Genomic DNA, 25,001 nt, shown 5'->3' with positions numbered 1-25,001 from the left:
AAGTCCTCAAATTGTGGTTTGAAGACCTCAAGTTGCAGAGAATCCTCCAGCAAGTGACCCCTGCCCCATGCTGCAGAGGAAGGCGAAAAACCGCCAGGGCCTCTGCCAATCTGCTGTGGAGGAAAATTCCTTCCCGACCCCAAATATGGTGATCAGTTAAACCCTGAGCATGTGGGCAAGACCCACCAGCCAGACACCCAGGAAAAAATTCTCTGTAGTAACTTAGATCCTACCTCATCACAGACCACTGGGCATACTTACCTGCTGATAATCAAAGATCAATTGCCAAAATTAGGCTATCACATCATACCATCCCCTCCATAAACTTATCAACCTTAGTCTTAAAGGTTGAGAGCCCCTGCCCTGGGGCCATGCCTGGGGTGTCACTGTGCTAGCATACCTCAAGGTGTGTGCAAACTGGAGTGAACTGGCAACCAATCAGTCCCAAAACATGCAGGCTGGCCAGAAGCTGGGAAACACAGAAACGTGTAGGCTCCTTTCTCTTGAGCAGGCCGGGTGGCTGCTGCTGCAACAACTGCCAAAACAACTTGCCACTTCAGGAAGGGGGCTGATTGCTGCTGAAAGCTCCACCCATCCCTGAGCTTCAGGAAGTAGATAAGTGCAGCTCAGCTCTGTGTGCATTTTTGCCCTGCTGCTGGGTACAATGGCTGCTGCAAATCCAGCCAAAACGCTCCAGGAGGAAGCTACTTGTTCCATCTGCCTGGATTATTTTAAAGACCCGGTGATGATTATAGACTGCGGGCACAATTTCTGCCGAGCCTGCATCACCCAGTGCTTGTGGGGATGGGAGACAAACCTCTCCTGCCCTTGCTGCAGGGGCAGCTTTCTCCAGAGAAACCTCAAGCCAAACAGGCAGCTGGCCAACGTGGCAGAGGTGGCCAAACAGCTCAGCCTGCGGCTGTTCAAAGAGCCCCGAGGGCACGGGGTGTGTGAGAAACACCTGGAGGCTCTGAAACTCTTCTGCGAGGAGGATCAAACTCCCATCTGCGTGGTGTGTGACAGATCCAAGGAGCACAGAACTCACACGGTGGTTCCCATAGAGGAGGCTGTCCAGGAGTACAAGGTAGGAACCACAGAATCGTGGGACTGGAAGGGACCTCGAGAGGTCATCTAGTCCAATCCCCTGCACTCATGGCAGGACTAGGTATTATCTAGATCAGGGTAGGCAACCTATGGCACGGCATGTGAGCTGATTTTCAGTGGCACTCACACTGCCCGGGTCCTGGCCACCGGTCTGGGGAGGCTCTGCATTTTAATTTAATTTTAAATGAAGCTTCTTAAACATTTTAAAAACCTTATTTACTTTACATACAACAATAGTTTAGTCATATATTATAGACTTATAGAAAGAGACCTTCTATAAACATTAAAAAGTGTTACTGGCACGTGAAACCTTAAATCAGAGTGAATAAATGAAGACTTGGCACACCACAGCTGAAAGGTTGCCGACACCTGATCTATATCATCCCTGGCAGGTGTTTGTCTAACCTGGTCTTAGAACTCTCCAATGACGGAGATTCCACAAATTCCCTAGATAATTTATTCCAGTGCTTAACTACCCTGACAGTTAGGAAGTTTTTCCTAATGTCCAACCTAAACCTCCCTTGCTGCAATTTAAGCCCTTTGCTTCTTATGCTGTCCTTTCAGAGGCTGAGAACACTTTTTCTCCCTCCTCCTTATAACAACCTTTTATGTACTTAAAAAACTGTTATCATGTCCCCTCTCTGTCTTCTTTTCTCCTAACTAAATAAACACAATTTTTTTCAATCTTCCCCCATAGGTCATGTTTTCTAGACTTTTAATAATTTTTGTTGCTCTTCTCTGGACTTTCTCCAATTTGTCTACATCCTTCCTGAAATGTGGCACCCAGAACTGGACTCAGTGCTCTGGCTGAGACCTAATCAGCAGCAGACATCACTGGTGAAACACTGCATTATTACAGAGATCTTGCATAGCAAACGCTATAGCTAAAGGGACTATACAAAGAATTTTGTCAAGTACGGTTTTACACACAATAAAGGATCTAAACCTCATTTTTTTTCAATAGGCAGGGGATTACTCTGCATGGGGTGGTGAAACAGGGGTGCAGTGCGGGGTGGAGTCTCTGCACTAGAAATATTGTGGGGGCTCTGTCCCTGCATAAATTCACACAAGCTGGGTCAGGGGATGAGAATGGGACCCAGAGGGGCTGGAACAGCCTTTCTGGCACCCTGAATTGGGAACCAGGTAGTGACTGATTCCTAGTTTGGAGCCAGCTACCTCCAACCAGCCTCAGTAGCTGCTGTCTCTCATATTTCTCTGTCTCCCCCTCTCCCTCCCTTACACCCATTCACAAGGAGCTTTCTCACCACTAGCCCCATTCTGCGTTTAGGTCTTATTGTGCCTGTTTTGTTTTATTTCCCTGAAAGCCCCATAACAGTGTTATGACGTCACCAGTAATAAAGAAGGGGAAACCTGAACGACTGAGAGGGGAGTTTGTTTTTAGTCACACGCTTTGGGCTGTTTTTTGTTAGCACCTGCTCAGCTTGACCCAGCCTGGTGCAGCGTTTAAGTGTGAAACTGGTGTTCAGGACACCTGGGTTCTTGTTCTAGCTCTGCCGGTGACCTTGGGCGAGTAACTTCCTCCGTCTGCCTTGGCTATTTAGACCAGTGATAGTAAAACGGCAGCTGGCAAGCCACAAGTGGCTCTTTAATGGGCCTTCCTGCAGCACATGATCTTAAAACACAGTGTGATTTAATTGTTAACCAATCAGGATGCTTTTTACTCTCTTATTAACCAAGTAAGTTATTAACTTGCACCAAATTATTAACTTATTTGCTGTGAGAATGATACACAAACTAAATCTTTCCCCTGTCCTACTGTTTAAATAGGAATAATGTTGTAGTAAATGAAACAATGAATTCACACGTCTGTGAGTCTTTTGGGTCATGTTGATCTCTAATTTGCCTCCTGAACCACTCAGGTCTGAGTATCACTGACTTAGGCCTGGTCTACACTCGTGCTGTAAGTCGATCTAAGTCGAACTAGTTAACTTATGTAACGTAACTTAAGTTGACGTACCTTAGGTCAACTTACAGCCGTGTCCACACTACACAATGTCAACGGGAGACATGCTCCCGGCAGTGTAACTTCTGCCACTCACTGAGATGGATTACAGAGTCGACGGGGGCGTGCTCGCCCATCAATTTAGCGCGTCTTCACGAGACCCGCTAAATCGATTGCAGCTATGTTGATTTAGCCCGTACTGTAGACAAGGCCTTAGACTATACAGTCTTTGGGGCAGGGACTGTCTTTCTCTGGGCATCTTGGGTACATTTCCAAGGGGAATCTGGAAAATGATTGATTGATTTATTACCCATCTAGATGGTTAGCCATTTGGGGCAGAGACAATCTGTTTGTACAATGAGCTCCTTATCGATGGCTATGACCACATCATAACTGATAGGCATTACCACCTGGTTTAAAACACATTAATGAACACACCATATTAATAAGCAACCGGGCTAAAAATAATCTGTTATCGTTGATGGAAAAGCCTCAGAAATATGTGGGTGTTTAAACAGAGCTCATAAAACATTTTTATTTTTGTTATCTCCTAACTTCATAGGTGCAAATTCAGAGCCACCTGGAGATTTTGAAGAAAGAAAGAGCTGAGATTCTAGAGTTTCAATCGAGTGGGGAAATGAAAAGCCAGGAACTTCTGGTAGGTGGCGTTATTGCTTACCAGCTCCAGGACATCACTGATACTTGGAGTAACGGAAGAGTAACACGCTCCCCTCTGAGAGAGATTAGTAGTTATTTACTCCGCTGTCTTTTGCAAATTCTGTTCTGGTTCAGAGATTCTATGCTTGTGATAGGTACTGCACACATATATGGGGCTGGGCCCCTAGGCATAGGCTGGAGCACCCATAGAGGAAAAAGCCAGAAACTCCTCCATTAGCTCCCCCCCACCCCACAGTGTTGCCTGCCCGCCGGCAGGCCCTGCAAATCAGTGCCTCTCCCTCGTGCCTCCCGCCCGCTGTGATCAGCTCTTTCACGGTATGCAGGAGCCTCGGGGGGGGAAGGGGGAGGAGCGAGGATGTGGCATGTTTGGGGGAGGGTGTTAAACCGGGCAAGAAGAGGTGGGGTGGGGGTGGAGCAGAGGTGGGAAGAGGCGGGGCGGGATGGAGCGGGGGCAGGAAGAGGTGGGGTGGGGCCTTGGGGAAGGGGTGGAGTGGGGGCAGGGCCTGGGGCAGAGCCGGCGGTCGAGCACCCTCCCGGCACTTTGAAAAGCCGGCACCTGTTCCTCTGGGTGCTAACACAATATTCATGGAGCCTAAGAAGGAAAATGGAGACTGCAGAAAAATGCATCATCCGAACAATGAGATTGATAATGCTGTTTTTCTGCCATGGCTGCTCTCCAAAGTCCCTCCTTCTGAGGCCAACCTCCTCCCCTTCTTGCTCTTCAAAGGGTCTGGTTTAAGGAGGCTGCTGACCAGAGGAGGCGCTTTTGCTGCTGCAGTAGCGATCAGAAAATTCTTTGTCAACAGGAAATGTCTGAAGTCGTATTGTTACGGGTTGCCATATTCAGTAAAAGCTGTGTTATCCGGCACTTTGTCAACCAGCAAGCTCTCTTAACCGCATTTCTGATATCTCCAAAGACAAATCTTCAGTCTAGTAACCGGGACTAGTATACTGCCCAGGAGCTTATGCAATTGCACATTCTGCACTGTGCTTTTATGCCAAAGAGGCAGAAGACAAGTCAGCCAGCTGATATCAGGGATTTAGTCAGAAGAGCAGCTTCCAGGGTGTGTCATAGGGTCAGTACAGATTCAGCCAAATCTCCTACACACCTTCTACATCTACAGTGATAATTGATGTTGATAATGCTGACCCTGAGGCACTGCAAGATCCTGAAGCGCCTTCTGAAGCATCACAGAAAGGTTAAATTATGTTCAGTATCGCTTTAGTGTTCAATGTATTTTTAGTGATCTGGGTGTAGGCCAGGCGCTGCCCATAGTGATATGTAGTGTCATAAGATAACATGCTGTATAGACAACTTGCCCTGTATACACCTAAGTGCTTCAAGAAACCAACCACTCTGCAGTGCAGTACTGTGACTGGACTGGTGAGTACCTGTCCACTATTTTATACTATATTCATTTTATTGTATCCTAATTCTTTGAACATTGGTATTCTATTGGTCAGTATAATTCTTTGTTAACCGGAGTTTTTGACCATCTGACACCCCCTGTTCCCCCAACACACCGGCTAACAAAGCCTTTGCTGTAATTGTCCTGCAGAGAGCTACAGAAGGGTCTATTATATGTCCCAACGACCCTCTGTGTGTCCCTGATCTGATCTTTTCCCTGTCTGTGCGCATGTTCACTGCAGAAAGAAGTGGAAGCCGAGAGGCAGAAGGTTGTGTCTGAATTTCAGCAGTTGCGCCTGTTTCTGGAGGACCAAGAGAAACGCCGGCTGGGCCGGCTGGGCGAGCTGGACAAGGAGATCGTGAAGATGAGGGATGAAAATGCCACCAAATACTCTAAGGCGCTCTCTTGCCTCGGCGATCTGGTCTGCGAGATGGAGGGGAAGTGCCAGCAGCCAGCGAGTCAGTTCTTGCAGGTGAGACCCCCCCAATCCCTGCACAGTCTGTGAGGGAGTCTCTTTTATTGGCCCAACTTCTGTTGGGGGAGAGAGAAGCCTTTTGCGCCACACACGGCGCTCTGCAATGACACTGCAAAAACCAGCTGTCTCATTCATTCCATTTCCCATGAGGCAAGTGCAGGATTGTGCCCTTTGCCACATGTCCCAGGGTTTGGGCCAGAATAACTCGAGAGTCGGGAACTCTCTCTGTTGTTCTTGGGAAGAACATTCCACAGCCTAGCACACCTCACTGTTAGGACGTTTTCCCTGACATTCACCCTCAACTTTTCCTTCCTTGGTTTCATTCTCTTGCAAGCTCTGCAACCACAGTGTGGTTCTTTGTCGCACGCACCCACTGGCTGGATCATGCAGTAGCTGGTACTTCAAATTTAGTGTAATCCAGGCTAAGATTCTGTGTGTGGGTGTGTCTGTCTGTCTCTGGCCTCTTCTAGTGGCCAGAAAACACACAGAGACTCATGAGCCTGCTATTGCTTCCAAACTAACGTACTGAATGAGCTAATCAAGGGGTGGAAATCATATTACAAAGTAAGTCTGAAAGGAGGAATATGCTGCATATTGAGTTACAGTAGAACCTCACAGTTATGAACACCAGAGTTATCAACTGTCCAGTCAACCACGCGCCTCATTTGGAACCGGAAGTACGCAATCAGGCAGCTGCAGAGACCAAAATAAATAAATAAATAAAGCAGCATTTTTCTTCTGCATAGTAAAGTTTCAAAGCTGTATTAAGTCAATGTTTGAAAGAACAGCCATAATGTTTTGTCCAGCGTTACGAACGTTTCAGAGTTAAGAACAACCTCCATTTCCGAGGTGTTTGTAGCCCTGAGGTTCTGCTGTAGAGTAGCACATTTGTAGATTGTTCTGTTTGTTTGTTTGATGGACTTTCACACTAAAAGGGAAGATGCTGGTAATAATAATAACGCCCCGTTCTGATACAGCGCTTTTCTCATCTGTAGAACTCAAAGCATTGCACAGGCAGGCTGTAACATATTGATCCTAATAACACCAAGTGGGAAGCTGGGGCCCAGAGACGCTAGTTGACATGCCCAATGTTACACAAGACGTTTATGGCAAATCACAGAATTATACTCCAGTCTCCCAGCTTCTAAGCCAGTGCTCTAGCCCCTGGACCATCCTGGGCACTATCCCTCTAAATAGTTTCTGCATCCTCCAAAGGTGTGCACGGTCTTCTCCATTTGTGCAGAACTGCGTGCAGATCTGGTTGCCCCATTTAAAAAAAAAAGATATTGGAACTGGAAAAAGTACAGAAAAAAGCAACAAAAATTATTAGGGGAATGGAAAAGCTTCCATATGAAGAGAGATTAAAGTATTTTTTCACACAACACACAGTCAACCTGTGGAACTCTTTGCTAGAGGATGTCGTGAAGGCCAAAACTATAACAGAGTTCAAAACGAACTAGATAAGTTCATGGAGGGATAGGTCCATCGATGGCTATTAGCCAGGATGGGCAGGATGCAAAACCATGTTCTGAGTGTCTCTAGCCTCTGGCTGCCAGAAGCTGGGAGTGGATGACAGGGGATGGATCACTTGATGATCACCTGTTCTGTTCATTCCCTCTGAAGCACCTGGCATTGGCCATAGTCGGAAGACAGGATACTGGGCTAGACAGACCACTGGTCTGACCCAGTGTGGCCGTTCTTATGTTTCGGAATCCTGCCAGAGCTGCAGTATGCATGTAGCCAGGTTTTCCTTGTTGCATACAGTTAGTACACACATTTATTTGGACCCCACTGTCCCTCAAATTGCATTTGTTGTATGAAAAGCAAAAGGCACTACGCTGCTAGATCCAGCCATCTATGCTCCCATCCCCGCAGATGACACAGGGCATTACCCCACTGCTCCCCGTGAATTCACCCTAAAGCGTTCCTCCCCTTTTTCTGCGATGCTACCCTTCGGTGTCTGCAGACAGCCCCTCTGTGGTCCATGCTTAGCCATGCTGGTGTCCACATTTTTAAAAGCATGTTGAAAACTTGGAGAAGGTGCAGAGAAGAGCCACACGAATAATGTGAGGACTGGAGACAGTGCCTTATAGGGAGAGCCTTGAAGAGCTCAATCTGTGTGGCTTATCAAAAAGAGGATTGAGAGGTGACTTGATTATGAATTACAAATACTGTCCCGGGGGGAAACACTAGGCTCTTCAATCTAGGAGAGAAAGGCACAACAAGAACCAAGGGCTGAAAGTTAAAGCCAGACAAATTCAAATTTAGAAATAAGATGCCCATTTTTTTTCAGTGAGGGTTATAAACGATGGAAGAAAGGGGAAGAGGTGGACTTCTCCACCTGTTGGTGTATTCAGGTCAAGACAGGATGCCTTTCTAGATGGGCTTTTGTCAAAGCCATGTTATCCGGCTCAACACAGCTGTACCTGGGTGAAATTCTCTGGCCTGTGTTACATGGGAGGTCAGCAGGAGCGGCGCCAGGTTTTCTGGTGGCCTAGGCAGAATTCGGGGGGCGGCATTTTGTGCGCTCCCCACGGGGCGCGCGGGAGCTTCCGGTTCCGCTCCCCTCGCGCTGCCGAAGAAGGACCCTCCACCGAAATGCTGCAGGTGACAGCGGCAATCATTGAGCTGCTTAATTGCCTGCCGCTGTTTTCCGTGGCACGTCGGCAGAAGGTCCTTCTTTGGCGGCGCGACGGGAGCAGAACCGGAAGCTCCCACACGCCCTGTGGGGAGCGCACAAAATGCCGCCCCCCGAATCCTGGCGCCCTAGGCGACCGCCTAGGGTTGCCTAATGGAAGCGCCAGCCCTGGAGGTCAGCCTAGGCCAGTTGTTCTCAACCAGGAGTCCGTGTCCCACTGAGGGTACGCAGAGGTCTCCCAGAGTGGACATCAACTCATCTAGATATTTGCCTAGTTTTACAACAGGCTACATAAAAAGCACTAGCAAAGTCAGTACAAACTACAATTTCAGACAGACAATGACTTGTTTATACTGCTCCACACAGTATACACTGAAATGCAAGCACAATCTTTCTATTCCAGTTGATTTATTTTCTAATTATATGGTGACAATGAGAAAGTCAGCCATTTTTCAGTAACAGTGGCTGTGACACTTCTGTATTTTTATGTCTGATTTTGTAAGTGAGTCATTTTTAAATGAGGTGAAACTTGGGCGTAGGCAAGACAAATCAGCCTCCTGATTGGTGGTGGGGAAAGGTTGAGTGCCACTGGGTTAGAGGAGCTAATGGTCCCTTCTGACTTAAAAACAATGAATCTCTGGAAGCTGTCATACTCTTTCCTCAGAGATCAGTCAATCCAGCCCCTCAGTCAATTTGTTGCCCTTCATACATCTTCCACTTGGTCTGCATCTCTTCGCTACTGTGGCCCCTGGAACGGGTTTCACTGTCCCATGTGCAGTTACACCAGGTTCTATTCCCGCCCTGTCCTGCTCCCTTTTACTAGGAGGAGGAAGAAAAATTGTTCTCTAACCTCTGAGGATAGGCCAAGAAGCAATGGGCTTAAATTGCAGCAAGGGCAGTTTAGGTTGGACATTAGGAAAAACTTCCTAACTGTCAGGATGGTTAAGCACTGGAATAAATTGCACAGGGAGGTTGTGGAATCTCCGTCATTGGAGATTTTTAAGAGCAGGTTAGACAAACATCTGTCAGGGATGGTCTAGATAATACTTAGTCCTGCCATGAGTGCCGGGGACTGGACTAGATGACCTCTCGAGGTCCCTTCTAGTCCTATGATTCTGTTCTTTCTCTCTCTTTCCAGGTCATCAGAAGCACCTTGAGCAGGTATATGGCCCCTTCTTGCTGCCAACTCACACTTCCCAGCCCACACTTCAACTGGTGTCGCCGATCTGATTCTGTCTGTGAATTTTAGAGGGCTTTGAGAATGTGCCCTTAAATTAAGACGCTCTCTGTATGTGTGTGTATTTAAACCCAGCCCTGCTGGGATTCTGTGCACAGCTCATATCACCGTGGTACGCCACTCTGCAGTACCCAAATGACAGGCTAATAATGTTTGACTTACTCAGTTTTGAGGACGGATCTCGATGCGGGATGCTGGATGAGGGTTAGTCCAGAGACAGAAATTTTATTTGGATGCTGTCCATAGTTTTTGTTTCTCCCAGCTCGGCAAACATAAGTAATAAAAGAGGAAACAGATCTTAAAATAGTTTTTGTGGGGTTCTGTCTTTCAGGAACCCCTCAACCAAATGACCCCAAATCTGCTCCCCAGTATCTATCCCTAGCTTTCTACTGACATACGCAATTGCAGGTCAAATTGAATATGCATATGGATTTGTAGCACTATGAATTATTTCCCCTTTAAACAGACAGCCCTATACAAACTTATTTATAAACATGGTGCCCTGTAATAACTTAGGCAGCAGACCATGAAGAGCTTGTAAACCCTACAGAAGAGAGAACCCTGAAGCTCAAACCCCAGTAATATATGTGAACTGTTGTTAAACCGCATAGGTGTCAACAATCTTTCTTCCCCCAAGCACATAAAGTTTCTGGACATTGAACTTTATAGTCTTGAATTCTTTTCAACTGAAAATTAATGGTGCTTGTGTTTGTTTGAGCTTCTGAAAATCCAGCCTTATTTACCCTCTTAATTTACCATGCAATACACCTCTACCCCGATACAACGCGACCCGATATAACACGAATTCAGATAGACCACGGTAAAGCAGCATTCCGGCGGGGGGGGGGTTTGTGCACTCCGGTGGATCAAAGCAAGTTCGATATAACGCGGTTTCACCTATAACACGGTAAGTTTTTTTTTGGCTCCCGAGGACAGCGTTATATCGAGGTAGAGGTGTATGTCTTCTAAAAGAAAAACCAAACATGACCAGGCCTTTCCGTACCAAAGAACATTCAATTTCAGACAATAACAGATGCCTTTGTTAATTTAACGTGCCCTTGTTAACGTAGTGTCTCTAGGCGACAGGAATGGTACAAAAAAGTAGATGCCAGTAATATTACAATTAAGGAATTCTGTGTATTTAAAATATGAAAGTGATTGGGGAAAGGCAGGCTATATATAAACGATTCTCTTATTCAGACACACTCTTCAAATAATCTAGAGGCAAAAAAATTGATTAGACATTTTCCAAAACCAACCTTAACTTTGACCCTTATTCAGAGCTGTCAGTAAATATCACTTCGTGTTTTGAGTTATACAAGCACTGTAGAAAGACAACAACAACCCTGAAATATTTTGATCCTCCCAGGAGAAAGTTAGGCCTTTTCTACACTGGGAAGTTAACGTGGGTTCTGGTCGGGTAAATTTAAAGCAGATTAGATATTCTCGATAACCTCCCTCTGTGAATTCTCTTATTCCAGAATAAGAGTGCCTCATTCTGAATTAGCTGAGCATCCACACAGGAAATTAATCTGGAATAGTTATTCTGGAATAATTCCTTGTGTTGACAAGTCCTAAGGGCTGCAATTGTGCTTGACCATTTGTATGCATATGAGCAAGGACCAAGTACTGATTGGGCTCCTCAAATTTTGTTCCATCTCGGTTACCGTTCGGATGAAGATGATGTAGGTTGTTTTCTCTCTAGATGTAAGACGGGGAAGGAGAAGTTTCAAAATCCAACAGCGGAGTTTCCTGACTGGAGAAGAAGAATCAAAGAACTCTCTCAAGAAACCGTATCGCTACAGGATGCTGTGAAGAAATTCAAAGGTAACAGACCCTCGTCCTGAGACTGATCGCTGGGGTTGAGAGCTTATCACTGATCTTGTCTGACGCTCACAGGTGACTCATGGCCTGCACTCCAGCCATGTAGGGCTGGCCTCTGGAGTCTAGGAGAAGCACGGGCAGCAGTCTCTTATTTTGGGGATGACCCTGGATCAGTTTGCAGCTGTGGAGGGATGCACTTCTCATGCTGCCTCTGAACGCACTGAAGTGCCAAAATCTCCCTCTCGCTTGGCCACCGACAGCTGAGCCAGCTCCACTGGCTAAATAGCTGGTAGGATCTCCAGCTGCAGGAAAAGGGAAACACAACAGACTGAGGGCAGGTTTATGCTTAAAAAGCTGCACTGCTGTAGCACTTCAGCGAAGATGCTATTACGCTGATCAGCACAGTTAATCCACCTCCCCAAGAGGTGGTAGCTGTATCGGCAGGAGAAGCTCTCACATCATAGGTGCCAAGTCCATGGATGCTCCAGGGGTGGAGCACTCAGAGGAAAAAAAATAGTGGGTGCTCAGCACCCACTGGCAGCCCTGTGGATCAGCTCCTCCCCCTCCCCGTGCCTCCTGCCTGCCGGCACCCCGGCTGATCAGCTTCTCCCCCTTCCAACCAGCATCTCCCGCCCGCCACGATCAGTTGTTCAGCGGCATGCAGGAGGCACTGGGGGCAGGCGAGGAGGACAAAGGGCGTGCTTGGGGGCGGAGCAGGGATGGGAAGAGACACGGCAGGGGTGGGGACTTGGGAGAAGGAGTGGAGTGGGAGCAGGGTCTGGAGCGGAGCATGTGTCGACCCCCCCCGGGAACACAGATGGCGCCTTTCTCCCATCAACATAACACTGTCTACACCTGGAGTTAGGTCGGTATAACTGTGTCGCTCAGGGATGTGGATTTTTCATACTCCTACTCCTCTGTAGTGTAGTTTTGTAGTGTGTAGTAGGTACCTGGTCTGAGGGTCAAGCTGGAGCGAGGCCTAGCCTAGCTAAAAACTAGGTGAAATTTTTTTTTTTTTTTTTTTTTTTTTTTCTTTTCTTTTTTCAATTTGAATTTGGATTTTGGATTGTCAAAACATTTCATGAATCGTTTCATTAGTTAAAAAAATCAAAAAAAAAAAAAAAAAAAAAAAAAAAAAAAACAAAAGAAAAAAAAAAAAAAAAAAATGTTTTTTTTTTTTTTTTTTTTTTTTTTTCGCTTGGATTTTCCTTTAATTTATTTTTTTTAAACTAAAAAAACCCAAAAGTTTGACCCATTTTTTTCCCCCTCCTGCTTTGCAAAGGTCTCATCCTAATCCCCAATAGTTAGACACTGGGATCAAACCTGCAGCAGAACATTTTACATTCCTCCCTTATACTATAGCTGTTGATGCGCTTATTATCCAGCAGTTTGGCCTAGTGGCTAGATCATTGGACTGCACTGCAGGAGACCAAGGGGTTTCTACCACTGGCTTACTGGGTGATTGTAGGCAAATCACTTTTCCTCTTTGTAAAATGGAGATAAAGTAATTTGTAAAGAGCTTTTGAGAGCCACTGATCAAAAGCACTAAGAGCTAGATATTAAATCTTGGCATAATTCAATTTGTTTTGTAATTTTGACAGATTTATGTCTCGTTTGAAGCATTTTTTTAGATTTTGATCGATTTTAAATGTTCACAGTTGTACGGTATTATGGGGTGAGGGCTCAGACAAAAATTATTTATTGACAGTAGATGTTGAGATTCAAAACGTTTAAAGCTTTTGTAATGGTTAAAACACAACCTGTTGACCTCACGTGTCAAAATATACAAAGAAAACACCCTTAAATCAAACTCTAAGCAGCTCTGGAGCAGCATTTTTCTCACATTGCCTTGCTGTACATTTTGATTTTTACTGATGGAAATATTTTTTCCGTTGGTTTGTGTGTGTGCGGTGAAATCAATATTTACCACCGTTTCCCGATAAAAATCTAATCCTTCCATGCTAGATGCTAATAATAACTAACAGATATTAATAGTAATTAACTATACACATATTATTAATATAATTATATAAATGTCCAGTCCTTTTCAGAAGTATACTAAATTTCTGGCTTCCGTGACCTTCTGTCAGTCGTTTCCACAGTCCGGTTACATATTGTGTTGGCTCCATTCACTGGTTCTTTCTTGCATGTCTCTACGTAAATGTGTGAGGAAAGGGGGGGTGGGAGGAATAGGGTGCACATGGAACCCCTGCCGTGTGGGAACGAAGGGGAACCCTAGTACTGGGGAGGGAGTATGAGAGTGCACACACAACCCCTAGTGGAAGGAGGGATTGAGGGACGCTGGTGTGGAGGAGAAGGGAGAACATAGCTCCTGGCATGGTGGGGTGAGATGAGGGTAGGAGGAATGCGAGGCACACCGAGCTGCTAGCATGGAGGGGAGAATGGGGGCTTCTGGTATGGGAAATGGGAGGGCACACAGAACTCCTGTCCGGGGGGGGGGAGAATGGGGGACTCAGGCATGTGGTGGAGGGGAGGAGACACACAGGGCCCCAGGGATGACATAGCTGGTGGGGAGGGTAGCAGGGAAATAGAGGGGCATAGGAGGGTGGCATATAGGGAGTTCATGGAAGGAGGGGCATGGAGGGTTGAAAGGAGCCGCTGGAGTGTGCGAGAGTGCGTCCTAGAGAAACTTTCATGTGCGTGATCCTCTAATATCGGCGCAGTCCCTAATGCAGAAGCACATCGAACAGTTTAACACGTTCTGAACCTAGCTTAGCTTGCGTCAGTAAATCACCGAGTTACACTATGTCTATATCAGAGAGGGTTAAAGGCTGAGATGGTTTCTATACACACACATCCACAGGCACAGATAGTTAAACCCGTTACAGTTACAAACGCTAGAAATGTTTCCATACTCTATGGCAGCAGGAAATCTCACCTCCCTCTCCCCCACCCCCTTTTTTTTTTCTTCTCTTCTTCTTCTAGAGTCTCTGCCATCTGAAACTGTGTTGAAATCAGGTAAATTTCAGGCGCCAGTTGACAAACTGAGTGGTTGTTGGTGTTTATCTTCCTGAATGGAGGAGAAAAGTTAATTTACGCGTGTGTCCGTGGATTCTGGAGTAAGGGAAGGCGCCTCTGAAATACAATAACACGAAAGCTGGTGGTCAATATACAGCAGGAGGTCTGGACCAAGCTGCAGGTGTCAGAGGATTGCCTTAAGGAGGGCTGCAGGATAAAGCTGCATGCTGGTGGGTCTCATCTAACCTGACGCAGACAGGAAAACATGCTTGGGGGATTCGCCCAGCAAGCTTTACACAGGAGGGACGGAGCGAAAGTGCTACAGTGGGTGTAGGGAGGATCTGTGGCCTAATCTAAGATGTTTCACGTGGCCCACTGTGGAAGAACATGTGAGAGGGTCCTGAATCCTTTTGCTCTGTATCTGTGCCAAGGGAATGCATCTTCCCTGCAATTTGCTGACGTCTCTGAGTTGCTCCCCATTCAGAGCTGGGTGAATCGTGGAGGAAGTAGGTTCCCAGATTCACTCTCCAGCTGAGGTAGATTCTGCCACTGACACGATCAAACTGGCCCCCAAGGCCCCTAATGCTCTGACTTTCTCTTTCCCACTGCAGCAAATGTGAGTTTTGATCCAGCCACGGCTCATCCCCGCTTCGTCGTGTCCAAGAGACGGAAAAGCGTGAGATGGGGAGACACGCGGCAGGATCTGCCCTACAGTCCTAAGAGATTTGATCCATCTCGCTGTGTGCTGGGCTGTGAGGGATTCACCTCGGGGAAACATTGCTGGATGGTGGAAGTGGGGGATGGGGGAAACTGGGCCGTGGGGGTGGCCAGAGAGTCTGTGAGGAGGAAGGGAGAGATCAGCTTGGACCCTGAGGGGGGCATCTGGGCCATGGGGCTCTGCAGAGGTCAGTACCGGGTTCTAACCTCCCCTGTGACTCTTCTGACCCTGAGCGGGAGCCCCACGAGGATTCTGGTTTGTCTGGAATATGAAGAGGGGTTGGTGACATTTATAGATGTTGATAGCATGGCCAGGATAGTTTCATTCCCATCAGCTTCTTTTACAGGGGAGAAAATCTTCCATTTTTTCCGGGTCGGGGATATGCAAACGCACCTCAGGCTACTCCCCTGCATCACAGGATAACACCGGGCCTTGGTGCTCTGTACTGACAGCGTCCTTGACAGAAGGAGATGACCGAGTTACATGGGCCAAACTCATTGGCCTTGTCCATGCTACAGGGATGTTTGCGACATAGCCAGCTCGCCCCGTAACTATGCTAGGATAATCCCATAGTGTAGATGCAGCCGATGCCAACAGAAGGGGCTTTGCCATCGGTGTAGGAACTCCCTCACCCCAAGCGAAGGTAACTACGTTGATGGAACCCTACTTCCGTTGCCATAGCTGCGTCCATCCTGGGGGTTAGGTTGGCATAGCTACAGCGTCCGGGTGTGTGTTTTTTCCCACAACCCTGCCCGAAGCAGTGTGTCAACCTAACTCTTTAAGTGTGGCCCAAGCCATTGTCTCAGGGATTGTCCGGCCTGTTTCCCCTCCAACCTCTGCGGGTTCTCGAGGATCGGCTGTCTGCCAGCTCAGAGTATGAGAGAGGGGAAACCTGGGGTGGGGGAGAGGGAAAGAAATGGGGTGTAGAGAGAGAAGCCCAAGAAAGAGGAAGTGGAGCTGGCGGAGGGAAATGTGTAGAGAAGGGAAATCCAGAGAAGAGAAGATGTGGACTGGAAGGGGGAAACTAGGGCGGATTTGAGAACAAAGAGAAGAGATGAAAGGGGCAGGGGTGTGGTTACACTGTGTGAATTACACTCACTTTATGATGAGTGGGAAGGTGAGGATCACATCCCTGTGCACTTGGTGGGATCCTTCCCCTGAGCAGAGTCCTTGAGGGTGCTTCTACACTACAGCAGCACAGCTACAGTAGGGTTGCCAACTTGGTAATATTTAAAAAGCGGGTGCTCCAGCTGGAGTGCCAGAACCTCCCCTGCCCCGCCTCTTCTCCCCCAAAGCCCAATCCCTGCCCTGCCTCTTCCTCTGAGGCCCCACCCCTGTCCACTCCTCTTCCCGCTGTCACTCACTGCTTTTCCCCTCTCAAACCTGGGTCAGGAGGGACTCACCTGCAGAACCAGGGCTGGGAGCTGCAGTCACCTGACACAGGTAGGAGGTGGCCCCAGCTGAGTAGGGGCTGGTACAGGTGATGAGCCAGCACTTCCCCACTTCCCCCGCCCTCAGTAACCGGACTTTGAGAGTCCAGTCAGTAGATGTGATTGAACACTGTCAGGTCCCCTCTTCAACCGGACTTTCCGGTCGAAAACCGGGCACCTGGCCACCCTAAACTCCGGTGCTGCAATTTTGCCGCTGGAGGGAGCCCCATAGTGTACATGCTTCCAACATCGATGGAAGGGGGTTTTGCGTTAACATAGTTAATCCACCTCTCCGAGAGCTGGCAGCTAGGGCAACAGAAGAATTCTTCCATCGACCTAGCCGCGTCTACACCGGGGTGAGGTTGACCTAACTACAGCCCTCAGGATACAACATTTTTCACAGCCAAGAGAGACGTAGTGAGGCCAATCCGAGTTTTAAGTGTAGACCAGGCCTAACTTTACGTACACATCTGGTAAACTCAAGAGCCTTAACGTCGGGTTCGGGCTCAGGCCCTGGTTGCATCCTTCCAGGGAGGACAGGAAGGATGTCATAAAACCAGCTCCCTGCCTTGAATTCTTGTGCAGCATCCGTCTGGAATCTCAGATTCCCAGTGGGGAGTCCAGAACCTGCTCCATCCACACAAGCAGCGATAGCTGAGCATGCTCTGAGAATGTGAGAGCACTCGCTGAAAGGACTGTTTTTCTTAAAGGTTTCTGCTAGTCACTTAGAGCCCCCCCCCCTTTTTTTTTTTAAAGGAATGGAGGCCCAGTTTTTCAGGATGCTCAGCGGTCACAGTTGGGGCCAAATCTTCCAAAGTGCCCAGCATTCAGATGCACCCCGTGTGCTGAGCTTATCTGAAAATCTGCCTGTTTATTTAGGTGCCTCAATGGGAGTTTAGATAATCTGACGAGACACCCTCCCCCCCCCCCCCCCGCACCAGTTTAGGGTTGCCACCCGTTCGGGTTTTACCCAGACAGTCGAGTTTTTGGCTTCTGCGTCTGGGTACCATTTAGGAAAGTCAGATTGAAAAGGGGACCTGGCAACGTTATGGCACCAGAACCAAAAGCCAGGTTACCATAGGGTGAGGGTTGCCTCCTACCTGCAGGCAGGCTTCTTGAGACAACCCAGCAAGGGAGAGGGGCAAGCGACAGGGGTGGAGCTTTGGGGGTGAGAGGCAGAGAAGGAGTGGAGCCTTTGGGGGAAGAGGTGGGGTAGGGGTGGGGCCTCAGGGGTCCAGTTACCACCAATTAGATAGATGGCAACCCTACCCCAGTTGTCGGTGCTGAGCCCCAAAAACTCCATCCACAGCTTCTTGACTCTCTGACCCTGGAGGACTCCACAAGAATTCCTCCTGCAGGCAAAAACTACAACGTGGCGTGAGAGCGCGAGGGGCAGAATCCTGCTCCCAATTAGAAAGCATCATTGTCATAAAGCTACCCGTCCTCCCCTAAGCAGGCTGCTCACACGGGGGGATTATTTTTCATTTCTAAGGGAATTTAGTCTCTTGCCATAAGAAATAGAAGTTATTATAATGGCAGAAACTAAAGAAAGGAAACCCTGCTTTGAGTCTGTTATGTATTGCTTCCAGCATGGACCAAGGAAAGAAATTTGGGAACATGAATTAAATGAGGAATATCTGTAGGGAAAATTTCATAGATATGCACAGAATGAAAAACATGGTAAATATCTGTTGCATCCCAAGCGTTTCCCATTAGGAGAATTGGGTTTAAAGCATTGTCATATGGGTTCTGTCTGCAATTCCCATTTCTTGGTTGGTTTTTTGGTATCTGGCAGTAAATTTCACTCTTTGCAATCAATTTTGTTTTCTACTCTTCACATTATCATTTTGGAATCATTTCCAAGTACCACGCGTGTAACATAGGGATCCCTTTTTCCGTATGGGGTCCATAACTTAAAATGTGGTGATTATTTAAGATTAATTCACTGGTTTAAATATAAGGCCCATGTTTTTCATTTGTCCAGACATAAAAGTTGTATGGCTTTAGCTGTACCAGAATAGTATAAGGACAGGGAGCACCATTAGGCAAGCGTGGATGGAATTATACCAGTATAAATTGCTTATAGAGTAGAACCTCAGCGTTACAAACACCTTGGGGATGGAGGTTGTTCGTAACTCTGAACAAAACGTTATGGTTGTTCTTCCAAAAGTTTACAACTGAACATTGACTTAATACAGCTTTGAAACTTTACTGTGCAGAAGAAAAATGCTGGGTTTAGCCATCTTAATTTAAATGAAACAAACACAGAAAGAGTTTCCTTACCTTGTCAAATCTTTTTTTTTTTAAACTCTCCCTTTATTTTTGTAGTAGTTTACATTTAACATAGCACTGTCCTTTTTCTCTTTTGGTCTCTGCTCCTGCCTGATTGCGTACTTCTGGTTCCAAATGAGGTGTGTGGTTGACCGGTCAGTTCGTAACTCTGGTGTTCATAACGCTGAGGTTTTATTGTACGAATATTTCATAGTCCAGCATGGAAGGGGCAATGAGCTATCCCCGCACAACGGTACAGCTGCTTTCACCCTATGGGGGTGTACTGGAATAAAACTATCAGTAAAAAACAAAAATTTCAAAAATAAAATCACCATCCTGACTGACAGTAATACTGATACAAAATGTGTGTCGCGCGCGGGACTGTGAGGCACACTTGCAGATCAGTGAAAAAGGTTAGACAATATTAGGCAATACAGTCTAACTCTAAGGATAGTTAAGCAATGGGACAGATTCCTTAGAGGGGTTGTGGAATCCCCATCACTGGAGCTATTTAAGGACAGGTTGGACAAACACCTGTCAGGGATGGTGTATGCCTATTTGGTCCTGCCTCCGCGCAGGGGGCTGGACTTGATGACTTCTCGAGGCCCCTTCCACCCCACAGTCCTGTGATTTTATGAAATACGGGTGCAGATGGGCAGAATGGAATAATTCAAGGGGCTATTTAGCCAAGATCCCCCGGTTCAGACCCGATCTAGGAGAGAAAGCACCAGGACACCTTTAATGACAAAGTGGGGCTGGTGAGTTGGTTATCTCTAAAGTGCAAGTCAGCACCTGATGCAGCACAGTGTTGTGCTGGGGCATTGGGAGGGGACTGCAAGGGGCACGCAGCTCCAACTGAGCCCCCAACCCTGATCGCTGCAGCTCAGCACCCCCTAGCATCACACTGGGGCAGTGGGGTAAGCTCTGATGGGAAAGAACCCCCCATCCCACTCCCTGTAGCAACTGCAGCCTTCTTGATGTCGCCTTTTGAAATTCTGCCCAGACCCGCTTAGCTTGCAAGAGCCACTCCAGGCAAGATCCTGCTTCTGAGAACATGGGGTTGGGTCATGATCATTAGCAGCACATTTGGCCATGTCTATTCCTCGTGGGAGGTATTTGAAATTGCCCTCAAGCCCCTGAGTTGCTTCTCACAGTCACTTGCCAATAGGGGTTTTGTTCTTTCTAGTTGCCCCCTGCCTCCCCTATTGGTCACAAGTTGATCACAGTTGACCTGAGTTGGGTGAGTCACAGCAGGACACTGAGTGCGTTACAGCAAAAGATTTAGCCTAGGTATCTGGTGTGGCAGGGGAGGGGCAGCCGAGGGAACCAGCAAAGCTGTGGAGAGGGGGGCAGTGAGAAGCCCAGGGCTGGGATTAGTGAGGGCCTGTGCATCAGGATTGAGGGGGATCTGCAGAGCTGCAGGGGGAAGCTGAGAACTCAGAGCTAGCAAGGTACTTCTGCGGGTCAGGAGCTGTGGGGTGTAGATGGAGCTGAGAACTGGGCTAGCAGGGGGCTGCAGGTCAGGATTGAGGGACATCAGCAGAGTAGAGGGAGCTGAGGGCTGGGATAGCTGGGGGCTGTGGGTTAATAGTGAGCAGGTCTCTGGTGAATTTTTTCCTGAAGCTGATTTCATTTATCCCCATCCTGTTTGTTCTCCTGTTGATGCCAACAAGCCACAAACAGTGGAGGACAGGCATTGAGCCCCCATAACTCCTTTGCAGTGCCTCACTGACTGAGCACACCTGCCAGACTGGGCCCCACTCAAAGTCTGGCTGCCGGAGATGGTGCTGAGGCTACACACCCATATAATCTTTAGCCCAGAGTTTAAAACCACTCCTCCAGGATGTGGGAGACCCAGATCAATTCCCCCCTCTGCCCCACTAGGAGAAAGAATTTGAACCTACCCCTCAGGGGAGGGGGCTAACCCTTGGGATAGTCTGGTGTCTCCTCTTGAAGCTGTTCCTCTGGGTAGAAACACTCAAACAGTTCTTAAGCAAGGGAGAAAAATGACCCTGTAGCCTGGTGGTTTGAGCACTCACAGTGGAGATGGGAGACCCAGGATCCGATTCCTCCCCCGCCCCTTGCGCTAATCAGTATTTAAATATTTACACACAGCATTTTCTCATTTATGAGGACTGGTTGCCCTCATGTGTCCGTTTCGGAGTACTACAGGCCCACGAAAGGGAAAGTCACGATACGATGAGTTAAAGGGTTACTGGGATTTATTTGTGTTAATTCAAACCGCCTTGGCAGGATCTTGCAATCATTTTGCTTTACGTTGAAATGACTCCAGGAGGCACAAACCAGTGGGAAATGACCTTCATTGTAGCCATATTTGCTGCGAAGGGATCTTACGTTACCAATTTCCACTCTATAGGATGGAAATTAATAGCAGGAGTGTGGGAACGGGAGGTGGGTGTTTAGGGTTATAGTTCCGGCTTTATAGCCTTGAGCAAATCTATTGTCCTCTGTCTCTTAATCCGTGCTGTTGACTTAACAGCACTTGCTCTTGTAACCCTTGATTAGCATTTATAAACTTGAGATCCTCAACTGAACGGCTTCAGAAAAGGCAAGATATCACTGAGACATTATCACCCTATTAGAGTGGGGTGTGTGTGAGGGGGTGATATGCGCATCACATGGCTGAAACAAACTTTTAGCATCACAACACCGACAAACGACACTCCAGCAGCACGTAAGGGGTAGTATTGTGAACGGTCCCGTAGGGTATTTTGTAATAGCACATCAGTACTACTGAAATCATAGATTGGGGAACCCCCCTACAGGAACGCACCACTGTATGTCAAATCAAATCTTGAGTCAGCAAAGCACGTAGTTGATTACACGTTTTATGTGCAGTGTGTAAATTAGCAAAGGGAGTAAGGGCACTTTCAGCGCCGTTTTAGGAATATTTACTACAGAATTGTGCGTCTACACACTTGCTCATTCTGTGAAATATTTACTCAAAGCACAAGCTAACCCCTTTAACCTCCGCATCAGATTATTGAGGGGAAGGCGAGACAGAGAAAGGGGCTGGGGCGGGGAGAGTAGGCAGACTTCCCTCTGACCTCTATGGCAGTGTTTTAGAAAACTGACCAATCCCCCACTTTCTCTACAAAGAAAAAAAACTGTAGAATTTTCACTGTCCGTGCATTAAAAGAAAGTTTCGAAAGTCATTTAACAAAAAAAGACGTAAGATACGGGACATTGCTGCACATTAAAAATAAAAGTTACTCCCCTTTAGTTTTACATAACAGAACTAATTAGCTACTTGATTACAAGGACAAAATTATTTGTTTAAACCGATTTGAAGTCGTTTCGTGCTCGGGTGCTGCGGTCACGTAAATCCGCATTAACCGCCTTCAGGGTCTTGCCCCGCGCAGGCATCGCACAAGGTGAATATCGCTAGATGCGACAGTGACTCTCTTCGCATGCAGAGCGCATAGCTTCCAGTCCTCACACAACTGCACCATATAAGCTTCCGTGGCTTCCTGCAGGGCGAGATAGGTGGGAAGCTGGACACGCAGACGGCTCCCCCCACAGCTCTGAATAACCATCTTGCTCAGGCGCTGAAAAGACCGTTTAGGAAGCAACATCTCGGTAGATTTCGGAGACCCTCGGCTCTGCCATAGCACTTCAGTATGTAAACGATCATGGTGGGGTTTCTTCATCTTCTCGGGTGTAGAGGAATAAGCACTTGTTCGATCCTTTTTCCCGAATTGTTTACGCCACTGGGCTTTCCGCAGGAATAACTTAGACGCTACCTGCTTTACTCTAGCCATAGAGAGAGCACTAAAAAAAGACCCAAGACAACGCTTTTTTTAATCACCTTTCCATACCATCTAGTAAAGAAAAGTAAAAGCACCAGACCGCTTGCGGCTTCCTAGGGGATCCTTATATAGGCACGAGTGAGCGCTGATTGGCTCACAAGGAAAGGCAGGCACTGATAGGACGACAAGGAGTCCAAGACTCTGGTTGGAGGAAAAACAAGCCTTTTTTTAAAGCGACCACCTGCAAATGCAGCCATGGCAGGAAATAGGCAAGGGAGATTGCTCCGGTTCCATCCCTGATTAACCGTTTCCTCTCCCCTCAAAAGAAAGTATTAGAAAAAAAGAACACATTTCATTCTGATCTGAGAATCAGGGACAGGAATACTGTAAATCTTTTGTGTGTGTGTCCCATTATGTTAGAGAAAAAAATAAGCGTTAAAGGGAAAATATATCGTAGAAAAAGACTCCAAATCTATTGAAGCAGAATTATTATAAATTGGCCAGAAATTAGGATTAAATAACGTGTAGGGACAGATTTTGCATAGGTTTCCCCTTTCTTTTCTCCACTCCGTAGACTTTTCCTCCTCCTTCGAGTGCAATACTAACACTGTAACTGGGGGCTCAAGAGCTCAATCCTTCTCCCATGTGAGTCAAGGGTGAAGCTCTAATCAACTTGTGTGGAACAGGATCCAGGCCTAACACTACTCCAGGAAGAAGGAAAACAAACTCCACTTCGCTACTGCAGAATCCTATTTTCAAATACCTGACCTGCCTTTAAAAAAATGTTCTGAAGTATTTACAATCCAGGGAAGCTGGGGCAGAAGGGGAATTACGTCCCTTTGATTCCTGGAGCCGTTATGGCCATCTTTCAAATGCCATAGAGAAACCTCCCCTCTCACTCAATTTGGCACTAATTATTTCCTTCAAACTAGTTTAGAAGGGATGCGTAAGGGTCGAGTTCATGGGGTTGTTATTAAACTGTAACTGATAAGACACAATACACAGGAAAATCAGCTTCTGAAGTAAGCATGGACCCTCAAACTGCTCTTCCACCAATTTAAACAACCAACAACCCCAATCTGAAACAGACGCTTCCAACCCAATCCTAATCCTGTAGAAAAATAATGTGAAGATCCCTGCCCTGATTGGTCAAGAATGAGAGCCAATAGGAAGCGAGATTTTTCTTTTGTCCAATAGGCAGAAAGGAGTGTTATTCCCTCTGGATTTGCAAGTGTTTAGGTGTGTTTCTGAGGGTTCTTTAACAACGAGTTAGATGACAACAAAACCCGAGAAAGAGACTATTTGCTTTGCTCTTTTATTCTGCCGCACACCCCCAGACTGTCCCAGTGAAATCCAGAGGCGGCAGCTGCGGGAATGTGGGTTAAACTTAGCCAAAAACCCGAATTCTCTCCTGAGCCGAGGAGCCAAATGGGCGACCACAGCCCAGTTCTGTGACCTATCCCAGACAGCAACTCGTGAATACTTCGGACAACGCCAGCAGGGGAACCAGCTCCGCGTCCTGGAGCGGGGAGGGTGAAATGATGGTGCAAATCGGGGCTGGCGCTTTTTTGCGGGCAACTTGAGTGGGGCGGAAGAAACACAGGCTGGGGCGAGGCGCTGGGGCGGGAATAAAGCAGGGGGTTGATTCGGTTGCGTCGGGCTCTGCTCTCTATCTGGCCTCGAGCGGCGGCCGCTGGGCTCAGTGTCAGGGCGGCGGCGCCACGTGCGGGTCTCGGCGCCAGCAGCTGGGATTGGGTCGCAGGGACATGCCCGGTTCGCTGCCTCTCCCCGCGGCTTTTGCGGCTCCCCGCGCGGCTCGGGAGAATCCCCGGCGCAAGAGAAGGAAGAAATCGACTCTCAGCCAGGTCATTCTCCGGGCTGCTGATGTCCCCGCCGCCGGCAGAGGCGCCTCTCTCGCCGCCATCAAGAAGGCGCTGGAGGGCGAGGGCTACGACGTGCGGAAGAACAAGGGCCGCATCAAGACGCTGCTCCGTTCTCTCCTGAGCCAAGGGGCTCTGCGTCGGGTCAGCGGCAGCGGCGCCTCGGGCTCTTTCAGGCTCCAGCGGGGAAGCGGCGCCGCCAAAGCTGAAAAGAGGCGCCAGAGCTGGGCGAAGACAGGAACAGCTGCCCCAGAGCCACGTGACCCCAGCGGGGCAATCAAAGCGGCTGCTGCACGGCCCAAGATGCTTAGCAGGAGCCCGGGCAAAATCAGGGGGACGGTGGCAACGCGCAGGAAGCAAATTTTAGACGATATTATTAAGGGCGCCTTCCTTCTGGAGTGACGGCCCAGGCCCGGAGCGAGAAACAAAACCCCAACGGTTCTTTTCAGAACCATCCCCGAGGGTTCATCAAAAGAGCGAATTCTGTGTGCAAACGCTTGGGTGCCGTCACCGTGTGTCCTAAGGAAGGGTTGAAGTGACAACCCCCAGTAATCAGGGAAACTTACTTGCGTTGCAAAGAAAGCCCCATTCAAGTACTAGCAGCGATGAGCAGCGTAGTTTATGA

General features: G+C 47.8%; 2 protein-coding genes across 3 annotated transcripts; both read left to right on the top strand.

Moving 5' to 3' along the window:
• The first annotated feature begins 618 nt into the window (after positions 1-618).
• LOC120382888 (zinc finger protein RFP-like) lies at positions 619-15,473 on the top strand. Of its 2 annotated transcripts, XM_039500344.1 has the most exons (7): positions 630-1,084; positions 3,630-3,725; positions 5,396-5,626; positions 9,406-9,428; positions 11,210-11,331; positions 14,275-14,307; positions 14,919-15,473. In XM_039500344.1, the coding sequence occupies exons 1-7, from the start codon at positions 665-667 to the stop codon at positions 15,446-15,448; spliced, it is 1,455 nt and encodes a 484-aa protein (XP_039356278.1). In that variant the 5' UTR covers positions 630-664; the 3' UTR covers positions 15,449-15,473. The 2 variants fall into 2 exon arrangements, with proteins under 2 accessions (XP_039356279.1, XP_039356278.1); XM_039500345.1 differs by lacking the exon at positions 14,275-14,307 and having other exon boundaries at positions 619-1,084.
• Positions 15,474-24,262: 8,789 nt separating this feature from the next.
• LOC120383477 (histone H1.11R-like) lies at positions 24,263-24,778 on the top strand. Its single transcript, XM_039501635.1, has one exon. The coding sequence runs from the start codon at positions 24,263-24,265 to the stop codon at positions 24,776-24,778; it is 516 nt and encodes a 171-aa protein (XP_039357569.1).
• The last annotated feature ends 223 nt before the right edge of the window (positions 24,779-25,001 follow it).

Source organism: Mauremys reevesii, linkage group 15 (genome assembly GCF_016161935.1).
Source record: "Mauremys reevesii isolate NIE-2019 linkage group 15, ASM1616193v1, whole genome shotgun sequence".
Lineage (NCBI taxonomy): Eukaryota > Metazoa > Chordata > Testudines > Geoemydidae > Mauremys > Mauremys reevesii.
Note: the sequence above shows the minus strand (reverse complement) of the source record. Positions and strands in the feature narration are given on the sequence as shown.